Consider the following 27,930-nt stretch of genomic DNA (forward strand, 5'->3'; position numbering starts at 1 on the left):
ACGGTGGGGTGGGTGTGTGGCGCCGGCTACCGACGGGAGCGGAGAGGGCCTGCCGCCGCCACCACCATCACCACCACCACCACCACTTTTCTGAGGGACTCCTGCTCGGGGACTCCTTCTCGGGGTTGGGCGTGTGAGGCTGAGCCCTCTCAGGGAGTCGGGGCGCGGCGGGGGCGTAACGGCCGGGAGCCGCGGGGCTGGGCCCCTCGAGCGATGCCGTGAGGTAAGGGCGGCTCGCGCGGCGCCTCGGCGAGGGCAGGCGGGGCTGGCAGGGAGCGGGCGCCGGGCTCCGGCAGGCCCGTTAAGAAGACGGCTGTATTTGAGAATCCGGGGCTTGCCGTCTCTTTGCTCTTGCAAGTGTGGTAGAAGATCCACAGATCTAAATAACGGGGTATTAAAGTGTGTTTTTTTAAAACCAAAAGTGTTCTGTTTTCTCATTTCCTGGAAATCTGACTCCCCGGTACTGAAGTATGCTGATGAGGAAGGTGGGGCAGAAAGATTAACTCTTGGATTTATCTGCAGCTGGCTGGGAGCCTGGGTGGGAGAGGCTGATAAGGAGTTCTTGCTGTATAAAGGCAGAGGGAAGTAGGAACTGAGGATTGTAGGGAGTGAAGCACGATGGAGGTGGTGATCCTGGGGCTGAAAGGTGAAAAGAACCGTGAGGCTTGCTCTGTCTGCAAAAGGAATTACTGTAACGGGGTGATGACAGCAACAGAGAATGTGTAGCTCTCAAAGCATATTAATAGTGTGATGCCTGTGACCACTGCTCCATCTTGCTTTGCTCTTGAGAAACATGGCCAGGAGATGGGGTTGCATGTGGAAGCCCCTCTGCCATAACACACTGTTTGCTGTCTAACTTCCATGCCATATTTCCGTGAACTTAGGCCGTCTTCTTCCCAGCCCGCAGCAGCAGTATCCAGGTTCTCCTGCGAGAGAGCGCAGCACCATTTCATCTCTTGTGCTGCAAGGCTTCTTGGAGGGCAGAGGGAGGAAAAGCTTTGTACGCTCAGGAAATCGGGTGAGGAGGGAAGGAAATACCATGCATTTAATGTTGCTGCCCAGCAGCCAAACTGCCTGCAGGAGAACCTCTGTCCCTGGAGCTGAGTTTGATCATTGCTTCTGTGCTGTGCTATAGACCCAACTCTGCTGCCTCTGACCCCCCGTTTTGGCTGGAGGCTGGTCACCACGGGGTCAGATGGCAGACTTTTGTTGTTTGTGCTTCACTTGTAGGCCGGGGCAGTGCTGGGGATAAAGGACCAGCAGAGGCCTGCAAAGGGCTGGGGCACAGAGGAAGAAGGGCGAGGAGTACTGGGCAGCACTCCCCGACATGCCTCGTCTGAATTACTGCCTGGTTACTGGGCTGCCATCGTGCATCCTGAAAGCTTTCCCCTTAGCCTCTCTGTTCATCTACTTCGACCCAGCTGTCCCGTTTGCCTCCAGACAAAAGTTTTCCAAACGTGTTACCTTTATTTTGGCTATTCAGTCGGTTTTTGTGGTCAAATGGGCTACAATCCTGCCAGGAGTTCTGGTCCTCTGCGGCCCTCAGGCGGAGGCAGGAGGGCTGGAGGGAAACTGCAGATTTGGGGCATCGCTTAGTCATTTCCCAGCGCTGCCTGAGGACCAAACTGATGGAAACACAGCCGATCTCAGGAAGCCGGTCGCTGGAACCCCCGAGAGCAGCCGCGTCCCCGGCGAGAGGGCGGCCGGCGCCGGCCCCGCTCTCCGCACCCCCGAGCCAAGCAGCGCCGCCGGTTCCTCCTCCAGCCGGCGGGGGGCGCCAACGCGCGGAGGCGCTTTCCGGCCGGCGCCGCGGCTGCCGCTCGTCGCGTGCCGGCGCGGGGCAGGCCGGGACGGCGGGGGCGGGGCGGGCGCGTGCGCGGCGCGCGGCGGGGCGGGCGGTGGGGGCGGCTTTGCCATATGCACGGGGCTGCGCGCGGGTGCGGGCGGCCGGGCAGCGTTGAGGTGGGGGACGAGCGCCGGGGCCGCCGCCATGGGCAAGAAGCAGAAGAACAAGAGCGAGGACAGGTAAGGTCGGGGGCGTCCTCTTCCCCTCGTCTCTCTCCCCGGGCTGCTGACAGCAGCAGCGGCGAGCGCCGGTGCCGCGGCGCTGAGTCAGGCCCTGCCGGGGCTCGCGGCCTCGTCGGAGGCGGCGAGCAGGCGGGGCTCGTTAGGCCCGGCCCGGCGGCCGTTGACCGGGTGGCGTCGGGGCGGAAGGCCCGGTCTTGCCTCTCGCCCTGGGGGGCGGCACCGGCTGCGTGTGCTGGCCCGGCCGGCGCTGGAGGCCTGAGGAGACGGCGGCCGCGGCGGGCGGCCGGGTGTCCCGCGGGCGGCGATGTGGAGGGGGAGGCTGGCGGCCGCTGAGGCTGGTGTCGGCAGGAGAAACTTGGCCGTTGGTGCTGGAGCGGCTGCTTTGCTGCTGCCGTCTTTGCGCTCCCTCTGAAAGGCGCTTCCCTGAGCCTCGGCCGGGTTCGCGGGGAGTTTGTCCGGGAGCAGGCAGCGGCAGGCGGCCACTGGTTGTGAGCGCACATCTCGATTGTCAGCTAAAAAGAGCTTTTTGGTTAATTTGCAGCGTCTGAAGTGGCTTTTTAAGTTATTTTTTTTTTAATAGGAGTCGGTACCATAGATCGTGCTATAACTTAGTGATTTGTGCGTGTTTAATAAATGCAGATGTTAGATATTTCAGTGATTACAGGATAAGAGGATCCCATCTGTGGTTATGTGCGTATCATCTTGGAGTCTGTCCTGTCAGTGAACTTTTTTTTTTAAAGAGATTCTTAGAATGGAGGTTATATTAACCATATGGAATGCTGACTGATTAACATTGTATGTATATACGCTAGCAGGAGGGAACATGTTGTTACTTGTCACTATAAAACAAGAAATACAAAAATACAGTCGCTCTGGAGAGTGTTTTTTAGTTGTTAGTACTGACAAGGAGTTAAATGAAAACTGTTTTAAAATGTGTATGAACTAGAAAGAGTACAACGTTTTTTCTTCTCCTAGACTGCACACTTTGTATATCCTTTTTGGGTCATTAAGTGTTTCATTTATGAAGGTACTCCCTATGAAGGCTATTTCACAAAATATTTCCTTTCTAAGCATTTTTTACTACCTAGATGTGTATTGCGTTACGATGTTGATTTTAGTGACCTAAGGTTGTTACTCTTTACCAGGTTAGGGTGTAAACTGTTTTAGTTTCTCTGGTCCGTTCTGGGTAATGAGTGTTTTGCTCATCTATGTTTCCTCACACCTTTTGCCATACCGTGTATGCTGCTTTGTAGTGTCTGTTGTTATCAGCTTGTTTCATGGGCTGTATTTCACAGGTGTATCTTGGAGCAGCTCTGTCAAGGAGATGAGTCAAGTGTGATTTGAGAAAGAAGAGGGAGGGGTTGGATTTTTGCACTCGAAAGAAGGCCTAGTGCTTGTCTTTGTACCTGGTGTGGTAGATGCAGAAGCCTCTGGGTACTGAAGCGTCGCTGTTTGGGGCCCTTCCAGTGATAGTGGCTGGTGTGCAGGTGAAGCTTTGAGAGTCTTGGTGCTTACTGGATACCTTGTTCTCTTGTATTTCAGTGTAAATTACTGAGCATAGGTCTCTGTTGGGTGCTATGCACAAAATCTCATCGATGTCTAAAAAATGGAAGCATACCTTGAGAGAGACCAAGAATTTATTGTTAGAATAATTGAAATCTTAAGAGCCTAATGATTATTAGTCCAGATTTAATTGTTACAGAAAAAGAAAGAGCAATAATGCAGTTAAAATAATTATGCTTTCTATCTTACTGCTGCTGCTCTGAGTCGTAAGGTTGGTGTGTTCATCCTGGTGGTGGTGAGCTGTTACAGTGAGTTGTCAGCATCAGGTGTCCTTCACAAGGAGCAATGTGATTGTGTTGATGGTTTCATCTTCCTCACTCTGGGATCCACTTGAGATAATTTTTATATGCTTGCTAATGTGCTTTTGTGTTTTTGCTCTTCATCGGTTTTCAGCTCTGTGTTACATCCAAATAGGTAAAAGGCGCTGTATATTAGATACTATTTCTTGTTTGTTACCCCTAAAACCAGTTTTGTCCAGGTCTGCATTTCTCTTAGCCAGCCACTGGTGAGTCATGGGGTGTCCAGTGCGGAGTCCTGTACAAGCCGTCTCTATTTATCCCATGCCTGCGCTCCCTCTGCTGAATCCTGTGTCTCTACTTCCACTCCTTGCTACCACACCAGGCCTGTATTTCTCTATATCATTGTTGTAGAGCTGTGAATATCTCATTCTATACAGAGTAACTGCTTGTTACTTCTATCTGTATGCAACTTTGGTTGCAGCATGTCTGGGTAAACAAAAGTAGAACCAGTTAGGCATAGCACCTGGTCAGTTACAGAAATTGCTGTCACAGGTAAATCAAGTAAAAGTTGCAGGCAGGTCAAGAAAAGTTCAGCCAAAGTAAGCCTGACAGACTTTAGTCCTAAAGCCTTGCAAATGCAGTACAGAGCTTATGGACTGCTACTAGCAGTGGCAATACTGTGTTACAGGGCTACGCAGTTGTATGGCGATGGGAGGGATGATGTGGAAGAATTCGAATGGATATGTGTTTAAGAAGTAGGACGGGACAGTTAGACTGGGGATATTTTATAGCAGGGAGTTTGAGGAGATGGGAGTGAGGAGGGACCTGGAGGGCCAGTGACATTTTGGAATAGGCTCTATCTGCAGAGGTACCCCCATCATCTGCTGGTACTGGTTCTAGCTGACACTCCTGTGAATGTCAAGGTCCCTTAGGGCAGAGGCTGCATCACACATTTGAATCTGTAGCTTGAAGGTGGACTTCAACATCCCCCATGGCACCGTGGAATCAAAGGCTTCCAGTCGGTTTTGTCTCCCATATCTTCAATTCTGTGCTATGCAGAGTTATTAGTTTCCTCCTCCTTTTCCTCTTTTTCCTTCCCCAACAACTATGTTACAGGTACAATCCCTTACATCCCTTTTGGCTGCCTCTCCCAAAGCATGCAGCAGCTCAAGGGCATAACTTGCAGTGCAGAGGAAGCATGTGGGAAGATGCAGGTGGTATGTCTGTGTTGTGAATATTGGTTTGAGAATTGATGCGACAGGAAGGAGATTTTTCTGCTTGTCTTCTGACATACTGAGACAAATTACAGAAGGTATGTCATCTTTACTCTGCTTATCTAACCTCACCCCCATAACTTTGACTTCTGTTGTGTAGCTTCCCCCTCCCTTGTTTCTGCTGAGTACAGTAGAGATCATACTGATGAGAATTGATATATATCCAGGAAGTGTGCTGGTAAGTGAAGGTGAGGATGAATTTTGTCATGGGGAGAGGGTATAAGAGAGGGAGAAGACCATGAGTGAGATGATAGCTATGGTGAGCAGGGGAAGAATGGGAATACAGGACCGTAGCCTTTTATGAATACAGATTGCTACCTGAACAAATATACCTACAAATCTGTTTCTACTCTACCAGCACCTCTGGTATATTCCTCTGGAACTCTTATTGACTCCTGCCACTTGATTGCTGTGCATCTGTCCATGGAGAACATATTTATCTAGAATGGTCAGATATGTGGTTCCTGTAGGAAAAACCACAGAGTGGTGTGTTAGAGAGGTGCTTGGTAAAGGTGGAAAGTGTCTTGGGTCATAAATAGCTCCTAAGCCATATGGAAGTTGCTTTAATTGTTTCCTCTTTGGAATTTTTATGGTTGTGTTAATTGCTCATTTTCAAATGAAACATCATAGTAAACCTTTCAATAAAAATATGAGGCGTCTGAATTTCCAAGCTTTCCTAATGGAAGAGTGGGGTTTTTGTGTAGTACAGCTCCTGGGAATGATGGGTAATACTTTGGTTCTTGGATAGAGCTGTAATGGCAGAAGATGTGTCAAGGTTCTTCCTTGCTGTCTTTGTGAATTTAGTATAGAATTATTTTTCTTTTAATGTCTGGGAGGAAAGACTGTTGTAAGCTACAGAACTGTACTTAGAACTTAAGCCTCACACTGCTGCTGTGGATTTCCAAGTAAGTGTGCTATATGCTGTATGTTACAGTTTATTCCCTGTCTGGAATATGGATCTTTCCCCTTGATGGTGTTAGCTTTTCTAGTGTTTTTTCTCTTTTCCCAGCTTTAAGTCGTCATCTTCTCTTAGTAATTTTCCTTAGCTTTCAGTAGGTAGTCTTTAGGTGTGTTTATTCTTGTGCCCTTTAATATTGTGATCTGCTGCCTAGGCATACCACTCTGATCATTCATGCATAATTGCTTTAGAAGTTACAGGTGCCAGCTGTGATTCTGCAGCCAAGAGTGAACACTGCTGCTAAAATAAGATTTACAGTGCTGTTGCTGATGCTATATATTGCTTTGTCTTCTGCAAATTAAATTACTGGCATTGTCTACTAGTCATTCTATTTGGGCCTTTTTATTTGTTTTAAGTAAAATCATCTTAATGTGTAGGAAAGTTCCGTGAAGGCTAGAAAGCCTGCAAACACCTGTAGTTCAGAAACATTCTGTACACCAGAAAATTTACAATAACTGTCTCTGTTTCTCAAAAATATTTCCACAAGCAAAGCTTTCTGCAGTTCTGTCAAGGAGAACAGCTGATAAACCCTTGAGATCTTTGTTTTGCAAATCCCATCTGCAAGATGCTGGTATCTCGTACTGAAAGATGGAGTAAAATAATCCAAAGTAATTTCTCCATTACAGAAATTTATTGGCCTGTTCTATGCAAATATATATTTCTATTCCTCCCAAATCTGTAGTTTTTAATGCAGGCATTTCATATTTATAAGAAAAATATTTTTCTGCATTTTATTGCATTTTTTTAAGCAAAGTATCGTTGTAAAAAAACCTGTAAGGATCTTCAAATATTTACAGTAATGGCAACATAAAGCAAAAAGCACTGCAGTACACTAAGTAGATTGTTAAGAGGCAGCTTTTCTTGTCGTAATCTTGATTCTCTTAATCTGTTACCTTCATGAAGGCATCTAAACCTTATGTATAGCTACTGCTTATGAAAAGTATGAAAATAATATATTGCAAGCTAGTGGGAATTGCAGGTAGTGTTCCTTCATTTCTCTGAAGATCTCTGGAAAGCCTTGCTCAGAACAGAGAGGTTCATGGTAAGTTAAACTTTGCTGCTGTTGTTGACAGTCATAATTTCAAGCCAGACAAGCTGACAGCTCTACACACCTTTACCAGTTTTAATTGCATTAGTACTGTCATGTTTTTCTGACTCTGGGCTCATGTGCATCACTATACGTTTGTTCTGTGCTGTTTGTCACTTAAAAGCTGCCTAGGAGTTATAGTTCTGGACAAAACCTCCAGTTTAGTAACTTTTAACACTTCCATAATATTCCTTTTCTTCTTCCCTCTCACTCCTTCCACAAAAATAGTCCCCTAGACTGGTAGAGGAAATAATTTTTCTGCATACAAGTTGTGTGCACATAATTAATTTAGTCATTATTTTGGCTTGCTAAAAATGTACAATGCAGTCTTGGTGGGTGTTGTGGTCTGAAAGCAGTTGGTATCTTACAGAAGATGTGTGTTTTGATAATCTTGGTGTTCGCAGCACTGATGACATTCTTTCCCATATATCTTTTTTTTCCTTTTATGATAGTGCAGTAGAGATTTTAAACATGAATCTGCTGTCTTAACACTGAAATATGTTTCTATAGATAACATGCTGTTAGATGAAGTATTGATTTTAATTATAGTTAATGTAGATAGGCATCTTTTGCTCTTCGGGATTATAGACAATCTAAAGTGTATTTCATGAAGTTTTCTAAATGGTATTTTTGTGATGTAGTTTGATTTTATGCAATGAGAGATACATAGGATATAGAAGTTGTGAAACACTGGACTTGGAGGTATTTCTGTCATCTTTGCACTTTTTCTAAGCAAACAAAATCCCTAAAAGCTAGTCGAGGGAAGACCAAATGCTAGTTCTAGCACTTCATTTTCCATGCTTTTAGCCATCTTACTATCTCGGGATGTAAACACTTAAACTGAACCTTGAAGAATTGATTTCTTCCATAGCTCTGTGTTGTTAACTGTTAGCCACAACAGAAGCTTTTTATCTTGAAGTTCTGCTATATCTTTGTTTAAATGGGAATTTTAGGTTGTGCTGATTTTTTTTTTTTTTTTTTTTCCTCCCTTCCTCCTTGGGATGTGTAAAGGAGACTTTCTGTTTTTCTGGAATCTGTTTGGGGCTAAAATTTATGTTTTCTCTGTCTTTCAGAAGGTTTTGCTTAGCTGATAGTTATTCCACTCTTCTTTTTCCCCAGCCAAACTTCCCCAACTAAAGGCATGACTCTTTAATATTAAAAATGGAATCATTGTCTTGGGAGCCTAAATAAAAAGCAATTACCCTTTTAGTCAAATTTTACTTCCTTGCTGTCTCATGTAATTAGGTAGCTTCAACCAGCTTCCTTCATCTTACTAGGAAAAAAGAGGTAAAGTGTAGTTTGACATCACATGTAATTCAGCTGAGCTGCCAGACATTTCAAACTTTGTGGTTTTACTCTTGCTGTCCCCAGCAGCGTGCTGTAACTGCTTCCATTGCATTGGATCCAGTGCTTACGTGCCCACAGTTCAACTTGGGTGTGTGATTTGATCTGCTGCCAAAATAGTGTTTTCTGCAAGGACCTGTGGCTGCAGGATTGCCTCAGCTGATGAGAGGGGAAAGCATGGCTGGGAATGGGGAAGGAAGTCACTTCTCCCTTCCCCTGCCCCATAGTTTGAGGAAAAGACAAGGGGAGGGTGGCCTTTTTCTGGGGCCGTGATTTTTTTAAGCACTGTCAGCTGTGGTGGCAGGTTATATAGCTGGTGCTCATGTGGACACTCCCTCACTTCTTGAGCTGAGGAAGGAGTGCAGTTCATTCTTTTCTGAATTTCAAACTGTCTCAGGCATATGCAATTTAAATATTTTCAGCAGGAAAAATGAGGTGGCTGTTTCTACTCTTAAAAGAAGCTTGTGGTGTTCACATCCTTTGATAGGTAAATGAGAAAAAGGCCATGGCTTTATTTTCATGTTTTGAATAGCCTTGCTGAGCCAGCAGATGCTTGCATTTTCAATTTCATAACCCACTTAAAGAATGAGTTGGTGGTGCGTGGTTTTGAACAATTAAATAATTACTTCCAAAGTGATTTATGTTCTGTAGCATTTTAAACAAGTTGCTCTAAAAGAACTTTTTTTTCAAAGAGAATGACAATTTATCTTAATACCTCCAAGTAAAAACAACCACAAATATGCCATTCAGCATTGGTAACTTGCTAATTTTGGATAAACTTGTATTTAGAAATGCATCCTTATTACCAGGCTTATGTCACACATATACAGAGGATGGGTAAGGTGCTCTAGGGGGGTGATAGTAAAGACCTGTCTAAAAGTATTAGTTTTACTTGTTCTAAAACTGTTGCAAAACCAAACACATGAAAAGAAGCTGAACCATCTGTTTCCAGTCTTTTTGAAGTTCAAGAGCTTTTTTTAAGCAAAGGAAAATGACTTAATGACAGTGATGTTCCTTTGAAGGTGGTTAGAAGAGCTGGTGTCATGTAAATGATGAAATATCTCCAAAGTTGCCTCAGTAAAAATGAGTCTTCTGATTATGCAGGAATGTGGGCAGTGAGTTCACAGTAGTGATGCAACTTTCCTACTGTGTTGACTTACTGACTCTTCTGCCCTGTGCACATGAATGTATTTTTTCTTTAGTCTGTTTTTAATTGTATGGCATTTTCTGACATTTGAACTTCATCTTTACAGAGACAGCTTAAAACCAATCCTAACTAAAATATTTTTAGTGTAATTTGACTTAGCTTGTTATCTCAGCTGTAAGTTGAAGGTAAGCTTTAGTAATCATATTTGTGTTGGTCAGTGCAGTGGATCAAAAAGTACTTGTAATCTTTGAGTCTGCATGTACTCTTTGCTTTTAGTTTCAGCAGGAGAGTGTTATCCTGTTGACTTTGTTTGCAAAGCTCGATGTTGGATTTTCAGTAAAGGGCTTGTTCTCATTTTAAGCTTAAGTCTTCTATTTAACTTCTGCAGTTTTATTTAACTAATTTCAATAGAGTCAAATTGATATAAATCAGGGCAACTCAGCTCCTTTGTATACTGCTAATTTAATCCCATTGCTCTACTCTTTCACTTCATGTATGGATTAATAGTTTCCTTTGCTCTTTATCTTACTGCTGCCTAGTCAGGATGCCGTCTCTGTCACATGTAGATGCACGGTGCCTGTTTATAATGAGGTTTTGCCCTGTGTTTGGGGATAGGTATTGTAGATACTGTAAGTGTACTCAAAGTCATAAATTGTGTGGGGTGTTAGGAAAGAGCATGAGGACAACATACATGTTTGCTGGTGGTCTTGCTAATATAGTATGCTTGTCTGTTATCAGAGTGCATCTGTGAAACGCTGTTGGTGTCACTTGGCCTGCAAGGCTATCTATCCTTCACTAGAACCTGCATGGAAAGCTGGAGGAGCTTGTTTGGCAAGGAAGGGCAGTTAGGCATTTCAGCTGCAGAAGTTCACTGAGCAAAGAAAAATGCTAAAAGACTATTAACTCTTAATTCAATAGCTGTAGTCCTATCTTCCCCACACTTGGCCGTGTTTTCTGGGGCAATGCCTAAGAAGTCTTTCAAGTTTCTATCCCTAGATTGGTCTGTTACAGAGATTATATTGCATGCAGTGTCAGTCCATAGCATGGAAGCTTCATACTATGAAAATCCCTAGTGATGAATGTATTAACTATGCCAGTACTTGGAGTAATTTTTTAACCTTCCATGGAAGAGAGAAATGGTAGATAATTATAATATACTTGTAACGGTTCTGAAGTACTTTGTTAGGAAGCTTTGATGGTTTTTATCTTTTTCAGAATTGGAAGTTTAAATCTTGATTTGGAGCATGGTAACTTCTGTTCTGGTGAGGTGTGCATTAATTAACACCTGTAATATCCTAGACTGCAAAAGAAAGGGTAGAACTTCAGACTTCAAAAATACATCTTGCTAATTGTGCACAAGTGTTAGAAACTATGAAACTTTACAATTTAAGTGTTTGTAAGCACAATTGCAAAGCATGCCCTTAAAAGACTAAAGCAAACCCTAGTATGTGGAAACAAGGATTAACATAAGCTTGAACATCTGTAAATCAAAGCTTGTGTTAGGGTGAACTCTGGCCTCATGATGGCTTCCACAGGGAATTTCGAGGTTCTGGCTGTTGCAGGCCATTGCATCAGAAAAAGAACTTGCTCCAAAACTGTGCTGCTTTCTCATGTTTTAAAAAAACCCCTGCCCACTTCTCCCTGCCCCCCCCCCCCCCAAAAAAAAAGTGTGCCCAACACCTTAAGATATGTGCTATTTCTGTATTTTTTCAGCAGATGCTATGTAACAGCTGAGGTTGGTTTTTTTAACTGGGGTTCTAGTCTTAAATATTGTTTCCTTGCTGTACTAGCCAGAGAAGCACTGTGATTTTTTTTACAGACCGCGCATCTATCAGTCACGAGGTTTTTCCACTTTTCTGACTCAATAGCTTGCAACTGTGTGGGATCTTATAAGTAGGAGAGCTACTGGCCGTCTTTTTACATGACTGAGCAGTGGTAGGTGACAGCTCTTCATTTATTTCCTAACTCTGCTTTAATCTTCACACTGAAAATGTTTCATACTTTCTCTTATAGGCAGGATTTGTGATTAGCTTTATTTGCAACTGGTTTTGCTTAACATGTAACACAAGCAGCTTAGGTTGTGTTTTGGAGTGTCACTTTGTTACTGGCCTGATTTGATACTTTGATTGTGTGAGAGATGTTGTTGCATTTCCTTTGTTGTCCATGCCTGTCTTAAAAAATCTCCAAACACTTACCTGGGGATGATACAGTATATTTGATCCTGGTTTGTTACAGAATGGTGTGCTAGCACAGCATTTAACCAGTGACCCAGTGAATACTCTGGAATCTATTCATAAGCGGCTTTCCCTATGTAATACAGGTTTTCAGTAGTCTATGCAGATAACTTGTACTGGAATCCTTTTGGGCAACAGATGATTTCTTAATGTCATTTCTAGGACAGTAAGGTCAATATTTTTCAGTACAAAGTATGTGAATGTTTCTGCTACTTTTAAAATGCTTCGGAATATTTTGAAGTCTTATATTGCTGTTAATTCTGCTTAAATGGCAAAAGGTGGTGAAATCGTGTAGGGGAAATGTAAAGCACTTTTCTGATCAGTTGTGTAATTCTAAAGAGTAATAGTTTTTATTGGTATTTGAATTGTGGTGATCTCTGCATACTTGTTACTGATTACTGCCATCTCCTTTAATTAGCCTGACTGCTGAGTCTTCTCCTGCTGCATAGTTTTGCCCTGTATTAGGCACAAAACTCTGTGGAGGAATGTCTGCAGCCACTCAATGTTTTGAAAACTGCTTGTTTAGCTTTATGGTTGAAGTACACACATGTAACTCTTGCTGTAATTTACTGCATTGAAATGCTGTTTTAGCAATATCAGAACTCTTTTCAGATCTGGTAGTGAAAATAGAGGCTGGAATCAAAAGTATATGAATAAGAAAGGTGGCTCAGGCTTTGCTTCTGAAACAGAGACAAAAGAAAATCAGGGAAGTAACCCCTTGTCAGCAGCGCAGTAGCACTTTGCTTTGTTTCATGCTTTCCAGACCTCTTTGAGCCTCTTGCGCTGGCTGAGGAAACATGGGCTTATCTTGGTATGTGAACCTGATCAACAGCAAGCCTCCTTTGAGTCAAAAGCATTGAGCTTGATTGGCCTAAGGTGGTGAGGCTGTGAAGTCTATATGTATATATAAAGTCTTCATGTGAAAGCAATTTGAGGTCAGAATTGAAAACTGTTTGAGCATACTGGTGCTTTCAAGTTCCTGTAGTAGGTACTCTTAGGGTTGGGGTTAGGACCCTTGTAAAGGTTGAGTGGAGGGGCAAGAGAGGCTGTGTAGAGACCTTTTGGAAGATTTGGAGGAGGAGATTCCTTGCAGGAGTGTTTGGGTTGCCGAAATGTGTTTGGGAGCTCCTTAAGTTTACAGGAAAAACTTTCTAGGTGTATGTTCCAATGCCAATAGGAAAGAAGCTCTCCTGTTAGGTATCTAAGTGCAGTGGATTCCCTAGGACATAAGAAGCTCCCAGGAAGAGAGCGAGGGCACCTTCTGAATCTTCTTTTCACCTTTCTTTTGTTATGAAATCCTAGTGGAATATTATTAGAATTTTAAAAGGTAAGGAAATTCAAGGTCAGTATGCGAATAAACTCTTAGTAATGGAAGTCAATATTTGCATTCCTTGACTTCCCAATAATATTCTTGCTTTACAGTTCTTAAGAAGAATTATAACTGTATATTGCTGTGTATATAAATGCATGCATTAATTTTACTTTTTACTTCATCCAGGCTCAAATGTTTGAATCCTGCTGTGTCACTTCTTAGTAAATGGAAATGTAGTGGAAAGTATAGATTTCCTGGAAACCATTGACTGTTGAGCAGTGGAAGCCAAGGTTGGAAAGGCTCTCGTACTATATTTATGCCACTATTGTGACAGCTGAACAGTCTTCATTATTATTCCTAAAGTGTTCTTGCTGGTGGGTGTTAAAGCTTAATATCTGTGAATTAGTTCATTCAGTGTTTGATTTGAGAGATTTTTTCCCCAGAGAAGTTTTCTTCAAGGTTCAGTTGAAGTGAGTTGATTTAAAACCAAATAAACTCCCACCCCTTTAAAGCCTGTATTCTGGAAAACATAAGGGACCATAAGCATCCTCTTTGCTAGTAGCATAAAAAACATGTGGTTTATGTTTGGACATAACTTTCTGCAAAGTTGCAATGTGAAAAGTCAGCCTTAGGAATATCTATGTAAAATTTAAGCTGTTTAAAGGCTTGGCTCTTTAATATCTGTACAATCACATGGTTAAGATCCTGTAGTAGTGGGAGCAGTACAGCCTTGGAAGAAGTAGTAGTGGAGCTTGTATTTTTGTCTCTTCAAACTATTTCAAGCTTGGATTTGATTCAGTCTCCTCCATGAATTCCTAAAGTAGAAGGAGGTAAGCAAGTGAGCTTAAACTGATATGCTGCAATTAATGCAGAAAGAAATGTGAGAGCCTATGTGTAGGCCTAGATGTAATACAGTTAGCCTGATATTAGGGCTTTAACTCTGGGCATAGAAATGATTGTTGGCATTTTTATTTCGGCTGTCTATGGTACTACCCCCAGTGCACAGCCAGTTAAACTGCTTATAAAAACAGCTCTTAAATTGCTGACATGTCAAGTCAGCTATTCTTAAGGTGGAAATGGCCAAAACATTTCTTCTTTCCTCTTGGGGAGGTAGGGGTTGATTTAGAAATCTTGCATTAACGATTTGAGTTACATTTCTTTGAGAAATGTATTACGTATCATGTCGGCACATAAGAAGTACTACTAGGTGTATTCAGCTGTGTTTTTTCTTCTCTTGACTAGAAGTATCTCTGGTAATAAAGATGCTGTACAGTCAAGTGCTTCATTGTGTTGCTTTTTATTTGGTTTGTTCAGTCTATACAGATGGAAATTTAAGATCTTGGCCTTTAAAAACAGAGCATTGTTGCTTACTTGTGCTTTTGTCACATATAGAGAGTGTTTGGTGACATGCCCAATTTTGGGGATAAGATGGGTATGTGAATATCAGCATTCACTGAACCTTGCAAAATGATTCAGCCCTCTCCTTTTACAAAGAGAAATACAACTTAGACTTAATTATTCCTTTAAATATTCTGAAATTCAATAAGTACTTGATTTTCTTTAGTAATATGCAACTTCTGGGTTTGGAAATTGGCAAGGCTGAAGCACTAGTAGTTTAGAATTTGCTGATATCTTCAAGGTCCTGAATTTGGAAGAAATTTATTTCCCTTATTTTCCGGATATGGATTCAGGTATTTGATGGGTCAGCCTTTGCCTGACTGATATATCCTGAGTGGTAGTAATTGAGACAGTGAAATTGTGAAAGAAAGAACAGTTTTCTGCCCACATATCTAAGAGGGAGTTAGACGAGATATTAATTGCATATTGATTAAATGGTTTTTGAAACCGCAAGCTGTGATAAAAGTAGCATCCGTTTGCTACTTTAATAGACCAGTTTTGGTCTGAGTACCGAAATTCTGTGTGTGAAGCAGGGAATAAGTAAGTCTCATTTTTTACAACTGTATCGTGAGCATGATTAGGTGGAAAAACCTTTGGACACTAGACTTAGTTTTTGCTCAATCCTTGTGGTATGAGTCAAGAAAAAAGTGTGTCTGAACTACAACTATTAATAAAGGACAGGAAAAAAGCCACTTCTGCTTATTTGTAGATGAGAGGTTATTTATAGCAAGAAAAGAAAATGCTTTTGAAAGAGAAATATGATATAATGAGATCTCATGAGGAAGGATGCATATTTCAGATGCTTAATGAAACTTCTTTTGGCTTTCTTTAGGCCTGGGAGGGGTGATAGTAAGGCAAGTGGTGGAAATGAATGCTTGCCAACTGCATTGGTATTTTTTATGATCTACTTTAGAGTCTGGTTCGGGGCTGAACTGTGTTCCACCGTGTGACTTATTTTCTTGAAAGATAAGAATAAAACTTTTCAGTCTGATGGCAAAGCAATAGGCAATTGTTATCATAAGTTGGAAGCTGTGAAGAACTTCCACTTATTTGCTAAATAAAAATATAGTAGGTTTTTTTGGTTCCTCAGGGATGTTTAAAGGAGCAGGTAAGTGCTGCTTAATAAAAATTCCTGGTTACTAAATTGCAAGATTTCTTCTATTTTTGCTTCATTTTTACACTTTCATTGTGGAGTCTGCTTTTCTATCAGTGACACCTAGTGTGATTTGAAGGGCTAAACAATTTGTCTTTTGGAGGAAAAAAGCAAAATAGTCTAGTTACATTCTTCAAAGAAGTTTTATCAAATCTCACATCTAAACTTTTAAAGTCAGCGTTGCAGGAACTGAACACATCTTACTATTCCATCTCCCTTGAAGTAGATGATGTGTGAAGGTTTTTCGTCCTACTGGGTAGAATAAGGTAATAGTGCGTAATGGTTTGTTAAATGTGTTTTTTGCCCCTGCATTGCTTATGTTTTGTGATTGATTTTATATTTAGAAGCTTTTGTTTGTTTTATGTAGATGGCTTCTACTTAGATAAACTTAACATTTGAACTCTTGATAACCCTGCTTTCCTTTTGTGTTTTAGTGCAAAAGATGATATTGATATTGATGCCCTTGCTGCTGAGATAGAAGGTGCAGGAGCTGCAAAGGATCAAGAGCCTCAGAAATCCAAAGGCAAAAAGAAAAAAGAGAAGAAGAAACAGGATTTTGAGTAAGTTTTAGTTTTTTTTCTATCTGTCTTATTTTATTCCATTATACAAAAACTCAGTTACTTAAGTACCATAACCTCTTTCTTATTTTAGCGAAGATGATATCCTGAAGGAGCTGGAAGAACTGTCAATAGAGGCGCAAGGAGGGAAAGTTGACAGGGAACCTTCTGCAGGAAAGGTGAATGCTGAGAGGGAGGTGGGCTGTTTAATGGGAAGTAGTTGAAGCATGAGACACCTCTGTCCCGGAAAAGTTCTGGTGTTGCAGTGGTTGGAGATCCTATTTGAAACATGCAGCTAGCATGTATTTTTAATTATACTGGATCATATTTTCATAGTAAAGTCAGTTGTGAAAGATTTTACCAGAAGCCAATCAGAATAAATTTTAATTGTGGGCTGAGGTGTAGTACACTCAGCAGGAATAGTTATTGCTTTCAAGCTTTGTCTTCAATAAGATTAGTTTCTCTTGACATCTCTCAATGCTGCTACTTAGCTCACAGCAGCAAGTAATTTTTCATTTCTGATTATTGAATTGTTTAATTACCAGGTTGAAAATGACAACGAAGAAAGCTTATCAAAACAAGATAAAAAAAGGAAAGGAAAGAGTAAAAAAGCCAATCTGGAAAATGACTATGACAGTGAGGAAGTGGAAGATAAAGATAAAAAATCTAAAAAAGCTCAGAAAGCAAAACAAGACATGGTTTCTGGCAGTGATGATGATGATCATGAGACACAGGTTAAGAAAAGCAAAGGAAAAACTCAGAAGTCAAATAAAAAGCATGATCTGTCAGAAGAAGATGAAACTAATATTAAGAAAAGCAAAGAACGTGCAGGGGCAATGTCTACAGGTGAGAGCGGTGATGAATCAGATGAGGTCTCCCAGTCTAGAAAAGGACAAAAGAAAAACCAAAAACCCAAGTCCACTCCTGCTGCTGAAAGTGGGGATGATGAAGAAGAACCTTCATTCAAAGTAAAAACAGTGGCTCAGAAGAAGGCAGAAAAAAAAGAACGTGAAAGGAAAAAACGTGAGGAAGAAAAAGCCAAACTGAGGAAGCAGAAAGAGAAGGAAGAATTAGAAGGTGGTAAAGAACCAGCAAAGCCAAAGGAAGCTCCAAAAAAGGCTGAAGAGAAGGCTTCTCCTGAAGTCATGGCACCCCCTGGCCCTGGGGAAAAAGGAGAGACTCCTGCAGGAACAGAGGGTTTGTAATGTGGTTTCTAAAACTAATTTAAACACCGTAGCTTTTATAAGAAGGCCAAAGAGTTGGCAAGCAGTGAGGATGATTTGTTGCTTTATTCCGAATCAGGCATACCAGACATTTGGTAGCCTAGCCTGCCTCTTTGTGTTGGCTCACATGTGGCTGTTTTTTCTGGCCTGTCGTTTGTTCAGGTAAGTGGGAAAACAAAAGCCAGATGGCGAATTCTCATTACAATATATGATTACAGTTCTGTATTGCTAAGGTACTTTTGCACTTCCCAGTTATTCTGTTACTTTAAGACTTCAGCCTCTGACTTTGTAACTTAAGAGGCAGTTTTATTTTTTTCATTATGAAGTGCTTATGTAGTAGCCAGTCAAAATGTTCCTCATTTGGTGTTATTTATCATATTTGAAACATTAAATGTATTTAGAGTATCTTTAAAATTTCTGGGATCTTTGAATGTATGCTGCTTCTTTCTGTAGCTGATGACAATGAGGGGGACAAAAAGAAAAAAGACAAGAAGAAAAAGAAAGGTGAAAAAGAAGAGAAAGAGAAGGAGAAGAAGAAAGGTCCCAGTAAAGCCACGGTTAAAGCTATGCAAGAAGCCTTGGCTAAAATGAAAGAGGAGGAGGAACGGGCAAAAAGAGAGGAGGAAGAACGCATAAGACGACTGGAGGAACTAGAAGCGAAGCGCAAAGAGGAGGTACCATATATCTTACTCTGAGGATAGAAGAAGGGAAAGGGTAATCTTAATCTGTACCCTTGCTGGCGCAGTTGGTGGATTGATCTTTTATATGTTTCTTATCAATAGAATATACGCTTGCCCAGCTTTTGCATAAAGCATGCTTTAAAATTTCTGCATGTTTTTTAACCTTTTTCTAGGAACGATTAGAGCAAGAAAGGAAAGAAAGAAAGAAACAGAAGGAAAAAGAGAGGAAGGAGCGTTTGAAGAAGGAGGGAAAACTTTTAACAAAAGCTCAACGAGAAGCCAGAGCAAGAGCGGAGGCTACTCTTAAACTACTTCAAGCTCAGGGTAAGCAGTAAAGTTTAGAATAATAATAAAAAAAAATTAAAAAAATTCATACCCCTTACTGCTCAGTGTTTATTTTTTCTATCTGGAGCTAGGAGGGCAAATACTGAGTAATACCATGTAAAGCTGTTCTGATGTCAAGGAAGGCAGTGTGTGTGCCCCCCCATTTTCTTAAGGAGGTTTAAATGCCTGTATATTTTTCATCTTACACTTCAAATATCCAATTTCTTAATACATTCCACTTGCGGTTTGAAGATGTTAGTTATAGAACGCAGGAAAAATCACTTCTTTCCATTGCGTAGTCCAAAGGCCAGGAAAAGCAGATGGGCTGTGCTGCAGGTCTTGTAAGACCAGTGATCTGGATTGTCTTGAATTTATATCATGTTCTCGATTTAAGCAAGTGCATTGTTTTGCCTCAGGTTAGCTAGTTCATGGGAACAGTATATTATCTTCTTGCGTTTGCTTCAGGAAAAGGTTATATAGGAGCTTTCCTGCTTTTCCTCAAGTATTACCTGTTTCCTTTTGCAGTGAAGTAAATGTATCCAATGTATTGCAAGACTGTCTCCTAATTTGTTCCTGGTAACTTGTTTGTGGCTAAGGAAAGAAAGTAATTCTTGAGTGCTGAGTATCCTTCTTTTTGTATTTGTAGAGACCACTATCAGACGGGTTGGTGGTAGGTGGAAGTGTAAGAGTAGGAATCTCTGTAGCTAGTAAACTGTTTGGAGCTCTTAAACATATACAAAGACCATTTCTCTTCAGTTGTTGCTGTAGTTATTAGAAACCTTCTATTTGTGTACTGCCACAACTGGATATTTGTCAAATCTACACTATAAATCACACAGTACCTGGAGGAATTTTGTGTGTTTCAGAAGGTGCAGTAGTAATTAAATTATTAATTTGTCTTTGCACCAAACTTCTGTTTTTAATTGAATCCCTTCCAACATTACAGTGCTGTCTTTCTGGTGAGGTAAAGATGAAGCTGATGTATTGAATGTGACATTATTTTAGTACCTAAACCCATCTATGTTAACAAACAAACAAACCCCAACATTGAGCAAAAGGGAAAATACTATCTACTGAACAACTTTAAGCTTTTAAGAAGAGCTCTGCCTCTTAACTGCTCCGGATTGGGTGAAACTAGGATGATTCGCAGACTGGTTTTAAGTGAGTTTTAGCATGGCAGACTTTAAACTGACATATGCTTGTTAAACTTGAGGTATATGTGTTCATGAAATCCTATGTAAGCATGTGATAGCTTCAAACCTGGAGTCTTAGGATCAGATTGGGTGCGGGTTTTTTTTCCCCTATTAGTAATCTAACTACTTTTTGGGAGTATTCAGAGTATCTGAAGAATTATGCTTTGCTCAAGTTTTGTAGCTTTTGAAAATGAGACTTTTTAAAAAAAGATAAAATATTCATTGAACCTACTTTCCACTCTCTTCCTTCCTCCACCTTGCAATTCTGGTGTATGTGTTCTCATTTAAAACAAAGCTTATGTTTAGTAATTAATTGGCTGGATTTTCTTTTTAACAATTTTCTTTTTTGCAGGTGTTGAAGTGCCATCCAAAGACTCTGTGCCAAAGAAGAGGCCAATATATGAAGACAAAAAGAAAAAGAAGCAGCAGCAGCCAGAAAATAAAGAAGGTGTGGTTTGCATCTAGGGCTTCTTAATAGATTAGTCATATTTCCGGAAGTGTTTGTGGAATAGATCACCTAATTCTAAACTATTTGCACTTCAGGGTGCCTTCCAGGTTCTTTTGATACTCTTACCCCCACATGGGAGTGCTGATGCATTAGGATCCTAAAGCTGTTTTGAAGACTGCTCACTTAATCCTTTGTTTTACAATCTCCTTGACTGGTATTTTTTTCCTAACCATAATATCTAAATGTTGGAGATGTACAGAATGTACAGATGTTTTAAGAATGGGAGGTTAAATGCTTTGTGTGTATATGTAGGTTAAATAAAGTGTAGTGTAAGTAATAATGGCTTGTAATTAAGTCTGAGTTGATGTCCCAGGATGAAAGGGCATTGATCCTAGTTTTAGTACTTTTAAGATGGAGATGTTTGTTTTTCTCATATATAAAAACAGTTTTCAGTTTCCAGGGCATGAGTAGTTCAGAGAGTTTGCATTTTTTTGAAAACTTAGAATTTATTGCAGTTGTTAGATGTAGAGTGAATGTGTCAGAATTTTTTTACTTTTGTGCTTCGTGGTTTTCCTGTGGGGGTATTACTGTGGCTCTTCTCAAGACTATTCCTTAGTTTAAACAAAACAAAACTGCATTGCATCAGTTTTTTGTTATTTAGCTGTTGTGTGGTGTTGTGGGTTTTTTTTATGTTTGACATGAATTATGCGGTTACTTAACACTTAAGGAGTGCGTATAAAGAATTAAGGATGGTGCTTAGTGATTATTTTTTTGTATGGAACAGTAGAGCAAGAACGGGTAGTTCATTAGTATTGCTTCATTTTCTCTTGTCTTTTAAAGAAAGTGAGGTTTTTTTCATGTTCAAAAGCAATGGTAATCCTCTTAGCTGATATCTGACCTGTCACGCAAAATCTGTTTAAGTGCCTAGAAAGCCAAATGTTTTTCAGATAAGCCATATGCTCTAACTTTGTAAGTAAGTGGGAGTTCAGTTAGTTTGGTATTAAATAAATTCTGATTTTGTTTACTTGTAATAGCACAACTTAAATGTGAAGCTCTATGTCTAACTAAGTTGGTTTGCGCTTTGGAAGAATGTAGCAACCAATTTGCTTTCTTGCAATTTCAGAAAGTGTGGAGGTAACTTCCCCAGCTGAAGATGCTGTAGAACTGGAAGCACCAGTGAAAGAAGAGACTCCTCTCCCAGTAGAGCCAGGTGAGTAGTAATGTTAATAAACATAAGACTGTGTGGTGGTACTGCATGGTAGGTATCATACCTTGTTGGATGGGGGCTGGGTGGCCATCCTTTCTTGAGGTAGTTGCTGGTTTTTTTTCTTTTCCTAAGGGAGGAACTGATGGAATTTTATGGAATAAAAAGACATGAAACTTCAGGATGAGACTGCAAAGGTCCCTTATTCTGGGTGAACTCCAGTGTTCAATTGGCTTAGGCAGCTACCCCAAATAAGCACATTCAGTGCCTTATGATTAGCTCCCTTGACTTTTTATTTGCTTTCTAAAAGGCTGTTTTGTCAGTGGTTAGGTGGGGGTAGGGAGGAGATATGCTGCTTCTAGTATTGATACTGCAGTATTCACAGTGATCATATTCTTGATTCCAAATGTTTTGCTTTCAGAAGTGCTGAGTGTAATGCATATGGGTTAGCTTGTGAAACTGAGTATCAGTATAGCAAGTGCTTGTTGCACTCGTTTTTGCCTATACACAGTACTTGTTTTGGCAAAATCATGCTGTACTGGACTTTTTCCTCAGCAAGGAGACTGTTTCAATTTTTACCCTTATCCTTAAGTCAGACAACTACTGACAAAATTTCTGGCTTTTTGAAAAGAAAGCTGAATGTGTACTCTTAATTCTAGCTTGGCTTATCTCTTGAAGGAGCAATTCCATTGCCATAAAAGAGAAGGACTCACTGGCAGAACTTTAGTTCCCAGTTAATATTCTAGCAGTCTGGAACTTACACTTCATTTTAAATAGCTGAAATTTCATGACTCTTCATGTGCTGCAACATATATGTTGTTTGATGCCTCTTCTGGAGAGGGTTAAAAGTTTGCATTTTTCCATTTGTTAAGAGCTGCAGTCTCCATGTATGTGACTGAATTCCTGCTGGAATGAATATATTTAATGCTTCTGGAATCCATAGTGTAATTATGTTAAGGCACCTGGAGTCCTAAAATAGTACTTTTTATAGACAATTTGTTATTTTCCCACTAATTAAAATTAATGCTATAACCCAACTTGTTTTCTTGTTTCTCTGTCACTTTGTTACACATGGCTAACTGCTAATTGGGCAGCTCCTTTCAAGGAACATGGTTGCGGTAGAGGTTTGTGTGGTGTGCATTATGCAGGCACTTGCATGATATGCAGACAGGAACTAGATGAGTAGTTTAGCTATGTCTTCCAAAAATGTATTTTGCTAAACAAAGATGCTAGCACTGTAAGATTTTGTGGAGAGAATTGAAGATTATTTCTTAAGTACGCAGCATTTTTTCTTTAGGGAACATGGAGATAGTTTGGTAGAATTATGGTAGCAGCAAACTTGTAAGTTGCAGTTGTCAATATGTCAAAGGAGGGGGCATCTAAAAATGTTCTATGTTGCTGGGCTGTTTCTTTTCCTTTAATGTCAGATTTCTTAGTTTCAGAAGAAAAGGAGGAAGAAGAAGAAACAGAAGATGCGGGTTTGGATGACTGGGAAGCTATGGTTAGTGATGAAGATGGAGAGAAAGGTGGGCATGTAAATACCAAACGGGTGCTTTTTCTGATTAAGAGGTTTCTTTGGGCTGAGTTTTTTTGTTTCTGTAGAAAACAATATTGAAATTAGATTCTCCCCCTGCCCTGTTAGATAAATTGTGAGGCAAGTGTGTTGATAAATAGAAATAAGATTCTCTTCTCAGAGGCGGAGCTTTCAGAAATTGCACAACTGCTGCTCAAGAAGACCTTTTGGAAACACTCAAATGTGCAGTTATCACCTGAAATAAATCAGTTGGAATTTTTTGTTCATTTTTTGTGGGAGTAAAAATCCTCTCCTTCTAATATGTACTTAAACCACCTCTAGGAATTTAGGGAAACCTTTTTCCTGGCACTGTATTTCTCTAGTAACCGTTCCAAAATCACAACAGTTTTGCTACATTAATGTGGCAATGTCTAGGAGAGTACCTTTGAGAGAACTTCTTTTAGAAGTGGGGGACTAAGACAGTGTGAAGGTCAGTGTGCATGCATTATAGTAAGTTCCGGATACCTTCTCTCATCTCTGTCTTTGAGAGGAATAAAGGAAAGAATTGCCAGAACATTCATATTCCTGTGCATATATGCCAAAGCCCATATTCTCTGTGGCCAACAACAGTGTTTATGGAGAAGTAGAGCTGCGCAAGAATGCAGATATAATTTCTCAGGTGTCTACTTCCAGTGGTGAAGAAAGCCGTATTGCTGCAAGTCGTCTAGAACTTGAGTTGATTACTGTTCTTAGCTCTTCCATGATGTGTCTTGTTTCTTAAGATTAAAGACTGTTCATCAAGTATTTTTTGACTTGCTCAGCCTTGCATTTCCAGCACCTCTGCATTCAAGTGTAATGCTTTTATGTATATTTGCAGCAGTATGGATTTTATTTCAGCACAAATCTGTGTTCTTGTGGTGCTGGAGTGTTCCACTTGGAGTACTAAGGGCTGCTCACCTTCTTGAAAGTCTATTTTAGACTGTTGCCACTGTCCTGGGGAGAATCACATCCCACTCCTTGCTGCTTGGATTTGAAGGATCTGCCAGTGTGATCCAGAAGAACCACCTTCCTGGGAATTAGACTTAGTGTATTACTAAGCTGATGGACTTTCAGCATAGCAAGGAAACATAACTAATCTCTAAGAGCAGTGAGCCTACTAGCAGCTCTGTAAGGAAGAGAATGCATGGCTTTGAAGTGTTCATTAGCTTGTCTCTTATGATTTAGCAAGTATGATAAATGGGAAGCTTTCAAAGAAAGAAGATTACTTTTTGATAGTATTTTTTGTTTGTTTACTGAAGAAGTCCTCTGAAAAATATTAATCTTCTCTGAACAGTCTAGGAAAACCTTAAGATGAGCTTTTTAAAGGTATAGAAGGGACCATTTGTTCTGATTGTTACTTCTGCTTAAATGTGCTTTCCTGAACAGTAATACACAGAATCCATAGTGTGTTGAATTTGGAGTATTTTGGCTTTCTGTTTAAAGGTGTTCATTCCTTTATGAAGTGCACGTAGCTTTAAAGAATGCCACTTTACCTGAATATTTGCAAATGATGTCAATCATAAGTGTGCTGATACCATTCCTCTCCCCATCACCAACTCGCTCTGCTTACACAGATCCTAAACACTTAAGTCAGCAGCTCTGAAGATGAAACACTTTTTTTATATTGAAAAATGGTCTTGACTACCACTTCTTGAATGGAACCTGCTCTCAGTCCTCGCTCTTGTAGTATTCTCTCTTTGTTTTTTTTGTTGCCCTCTCCCCCATAAGTTTGAATTTAATAGAGAATTTTACTTTAGATTTTATTTTGGTTTTTTTGACAGAGAGCAAACCTGTCCACATTGAAGTCAAAGAACAAAATGAAGTGGATGAGGAAGAGGACGAGGAAGATGAGGAGGAGGAAGATGAAGAAGAGAGTGAGGAATCTGAGGATAGTGAAGGGAGTGAAGATGAGGATGAAAAGACTTCGGATGAGAGAGAGGCAGACTCCCAAGCTGTTGGAAAACAATCTATGGAAAAAAAGCCCAGCAAGGAAATTAGCTCTGATTCTGAGTATGACTCTGATGATGACCGCACTAAGGAAGAGCGTGCTTATGACAAAGCTAAACGGAGAATTGAGGTATTAAGATACAGCTTTATTTGGACAGCTGGACTCTTGTGTAAGGAACAACTTAATCTTCAATTCGTTGAAAGGCCTTTTAAGTGTATTTGTCAAAATGATGGCTGTCATGACTAATACTTAGGCAGGTCCAGAAATTGGTTTAATGAAGAAAAAAGAGGTGTTTTTGCCTGAAGATGAAGTATTTGATTTTAGGTAACTTGATCACAAAGAATGTGCACTCCAGTGTCATTCCCTTCCCCCTCCTGGAGCAAGAGGCTTTTATCCTCTACAGATAGATATTTCAGAGTTTTAAAAGATATATTTCAAAACTGTTCAACACTTTTTGTGGCTGCTTCTGTCCTCGATTTTCTTACCTAAGATGCTTCTTCAGAATGCACCATCAACAAAGCTACCTGTTAGTGGATATAATAACTTAGCCTACTAGACTGTAACCAAAACCAAAAAATAAACAAAACCTTACCTGTTACTTGTAAATTTTTGATTTTCCAAAAAAGGGATTGACAGACCTTGAATTGCCTTGAAAATTCAAGTCCTCACAGTTCTCTCTGGTTTATGTGTGTATGTAATCAAGTCAAGAGGTGAGCTGTAGTTTTAGGTTTATACTCACCAATTTTTATATGTCTCTTACTTAGAAGCGACGAGCTGAAAACAGTAAAAATATGAACACTGAAAAGCTCCGAGCACCAGTTATCTGTGTCCTGGGGCATGTAGACACAGGCAAGACCAAAATTTTAGATAAGGTAAGATGTGGAATGTGAAGGTACTGCCCGTGTATCTTTATGTGTGTGGTTTTTTGGTTGAAACTGTAACTAAAGTGTACTCGGAGATTACTTCAGTTTCTTAGATGTAAGTATTTCTGGTCTCTCTTTTTTTTTTTTTTTTGGTCTCTAGCTCCGCCATACTCATGTACAGGACAGTGAAGCTGGTGGTATTACTCAGCAGATTGGTGCGACTAATGTTCCCCTTGAAGCTATTAATGAGCAAACTAAGATGGTGAAAAATGTAAGTTATAGCACTGCAAAGACTGATTTTTAAAAAATATGAAATGTAAACTTGTTAAGGCCTTGTGAGATTTTCTGACATGGGAAAATGTACTTTCTTCCCGTCTCTAATATTGAGGTTAATTGTTTTCTAAAACCTATCCTTACACACCCACTCCCAGCAAATGGCAGGCTGTCTCATTTCTCATTTTAGTTGATACATTTGGTTTCAGTTAATGCATTGTTGCCACTTCTTCAGAAGAATACACAAATACTGCTTAGTCTGTTCTGGACAGTACATATATGTACATAGACTGTGTATTTGTCAATATTTTGATTGTAAGTTGAGGCTTTTGAAACTCAGTAGATTTTCTGTTAAAAACTTACCTTTTTACTGTGGGTGCTGAAATTGAGCCAATTCTTGGGTGATGAATTGTATTGTGTTACAAAATAGTAACTATTCCATATTGCTTGTTTTAGATACTATATCCTATTTTGCTTGCAGCAGCAGCTGACTGAAAAACCTTGGTAGTGATGGCTTTTTCCAAGATTTTACTCAATTTATTAAAAATGTAAAGTCAGTGGAGAGGACGAAATGTTCAAGACAAGGATGATTAATCTCGCTAGCCCGAACTGTTTTTTTTGCTCTGTAGGCTGCCTTGTTTTACAAATTTTAGCTGAGTTTATGGCCACTTGATACCTAGGGGAAAGTGCTACGTAATTTTTTCATTTTTTTTATTAATACTGAAATGAGGTTTGGCTGATTTGGTTTATGGAGAGTGCTGGCCTTAAAATATGTATCTGGAATTTTGAAGTGAAGGCTGCCAGTAATGCTGCCAGCTCTTAGTGGTTTTTTTAGTTCTTGTGTAATCTTTACAAGATGGCTAATATTTTGAAATGTTAGTTTGACAGAGAGAACATAAAAATTCCAGGCATGCTGATAATCGACACTCCAGGACATGAGTCTTTCAGGTAATGTTTTCTCACAGTATAGTACTTCCAGAAGTGATGACTAAAGCATCTGGATATATTTTTAACAAAGTACTAGGTCTTTGCCTAATCCATTGTGTTTCTTCTCACTTTAAAAACAAACAAACCTAAAGTAGAGGAATAAGTGGATTTGCTTAGTTTGCAGGTGCTTTTTATAGCTGGTTAATTGCTGGCTTTTTATATCTGATGAATTTTCTGTCTTCGTGCTAATTGAGCTGTGAATATCTGCAAAAGCATGTCAATAACTTTTTTCTTAATAGTTAGTGTAAGAGGAAAGACAGAAGCGGGAAGCTAGCTGGAGAAGAAAAGGTGAGGATTTCAGGTGACCTAAGTACTCTGCTGTGAAAAATGACAACTTCTGTCCTAGCCTCCAGTTCATAGTGTCCCAGTTAAGGTAACAGTTCATAAGACTGGAAGTTGCCAATTGCGTAAGTCAGCTGATTCTTAGCAGAGTTCATGTGCTATCTAGGAACACCAGTGGCATCCAGGTGAGCCACTAAATCAACTTTTAAGTTTAAAACATGATATGCACAACTGTGCTCACTGAGGTAGTGCTCAGGTGAAATCTCCAAACAGAAGGATTAAGACTTTGATGTGACATTCTTAAACCTCTGCAAGCATTGAAATGCCATGTCAAGGGCACTTGGTAATGTTCTGATCAGTTCCTTGGCATCATACCAATTACAGCTCCTCATCTTCTACCCAGGTTTTGTTTGGCACCAAAGATGTCTGAGAATCTTAGTATTTATGTAGTGTTGTATAATAAACTGTCTTGTTCGGATTTTGCACTTTTGCATTTCACTGTAACCTTCTCAATTCTCATTCTGAAAAAATCAGAACACAGCTTGTAAAAATATATACTAATAGGAAAACTCTTGGGAGAATAATAATTTCTTACTTTTGCTTACACATGCTCTAATACAGTTTGTTAAATGGAGTTTGCATAGTGTGATTTGAATGTT

The 27,930-nt window shown here is 40.3% G+C and overlaps 1 protein-coding gene across 4 annotated transcripts in view; it reads left to right on the plus strand.

Annotated features, from left to right (window-relative positions):
- The first annotated feature begins 73 nt into the window (after positions 1 to 73).
- Positions 74 to 27,930, plus strand: part of EIF5B (eukaryotic translation initiation factor 5B) — a 39,400-nt gene continuing 11,543 nt past the window's right edge. Inside the window, exons 1-13 of one of the 4 annotated variants that reach the window (XM_054813696.1) lie at positions 74 to 223; positions 16,172 to 16,297; positions 16,389 to 16,473; positions 16,840 to 17,491; positions 17,971 to 18,191; positions 18,371 to 18,521; positions 20,067 to 20,162; positions 21,286 to 21,372; positions 22,803 to 22,892; positions 24,700 to 24,995; positions 25,631 to 25,738; positions 25,890 to 26,000; positions 26,883 to 26,950. In XM_054813696.1, coding sequence (XP_054669671.1) covers positions 16,990 to 17,491; positions 17,971 to 18,191; positions 18,371 to 18,521; positions 20,067 to 20,162; positions 21,286 to 21,372; positions 22,803 to 22,892; positions 24,700 to 24,995; positions 25,631 to 25,738; positions 25,890 to 26,000; positions 26,883 to 26,950 — 1,730 coding nt within the window. In that variant the 5' untranslated portion in view covers positions 74 to 223; positions 16,172 to 16,297; positions 16,389 to 16,473; positions 16,840 to 16,989. Of the gene's footprint in view, positions 224 to 1,882; positions 2,026 to 11,455; positions 11,576 to 16,171; positions 16,298 to 16,388; positions 16,474 to 16,839; positions 17,492 to 17,970; positions 18,192 to 18,370; positions 18,522 to 20,066; positions 20,163 to 21,285; positions 21,373 to 22,802; positions 22,893 to 24,699; positions 24,996 to 25,630; positions 25,739 to 25,889; positions 26,001 to 26,882; positions 26,951 to 27,930 lie in introns of those variants that run through there. The other 3 variants (XM_054813693.1, XM_054813694.1, XM_054813695.1) reach the window with 3 other exon arrangements.

Source organism: Grus americana, chromosome 1 (assembly GCF_028858705.1).
Source record: "Grus americana isolate bGruAme1 chromosome 1, bGruAme1.mat, whole genome shotgun sequence".
NCBI classification, from domain to species: Eukaryota; Metazoa; Chordata; class Aves; order Gruiformes; family Gruidae; genus Grus; species Grus americana.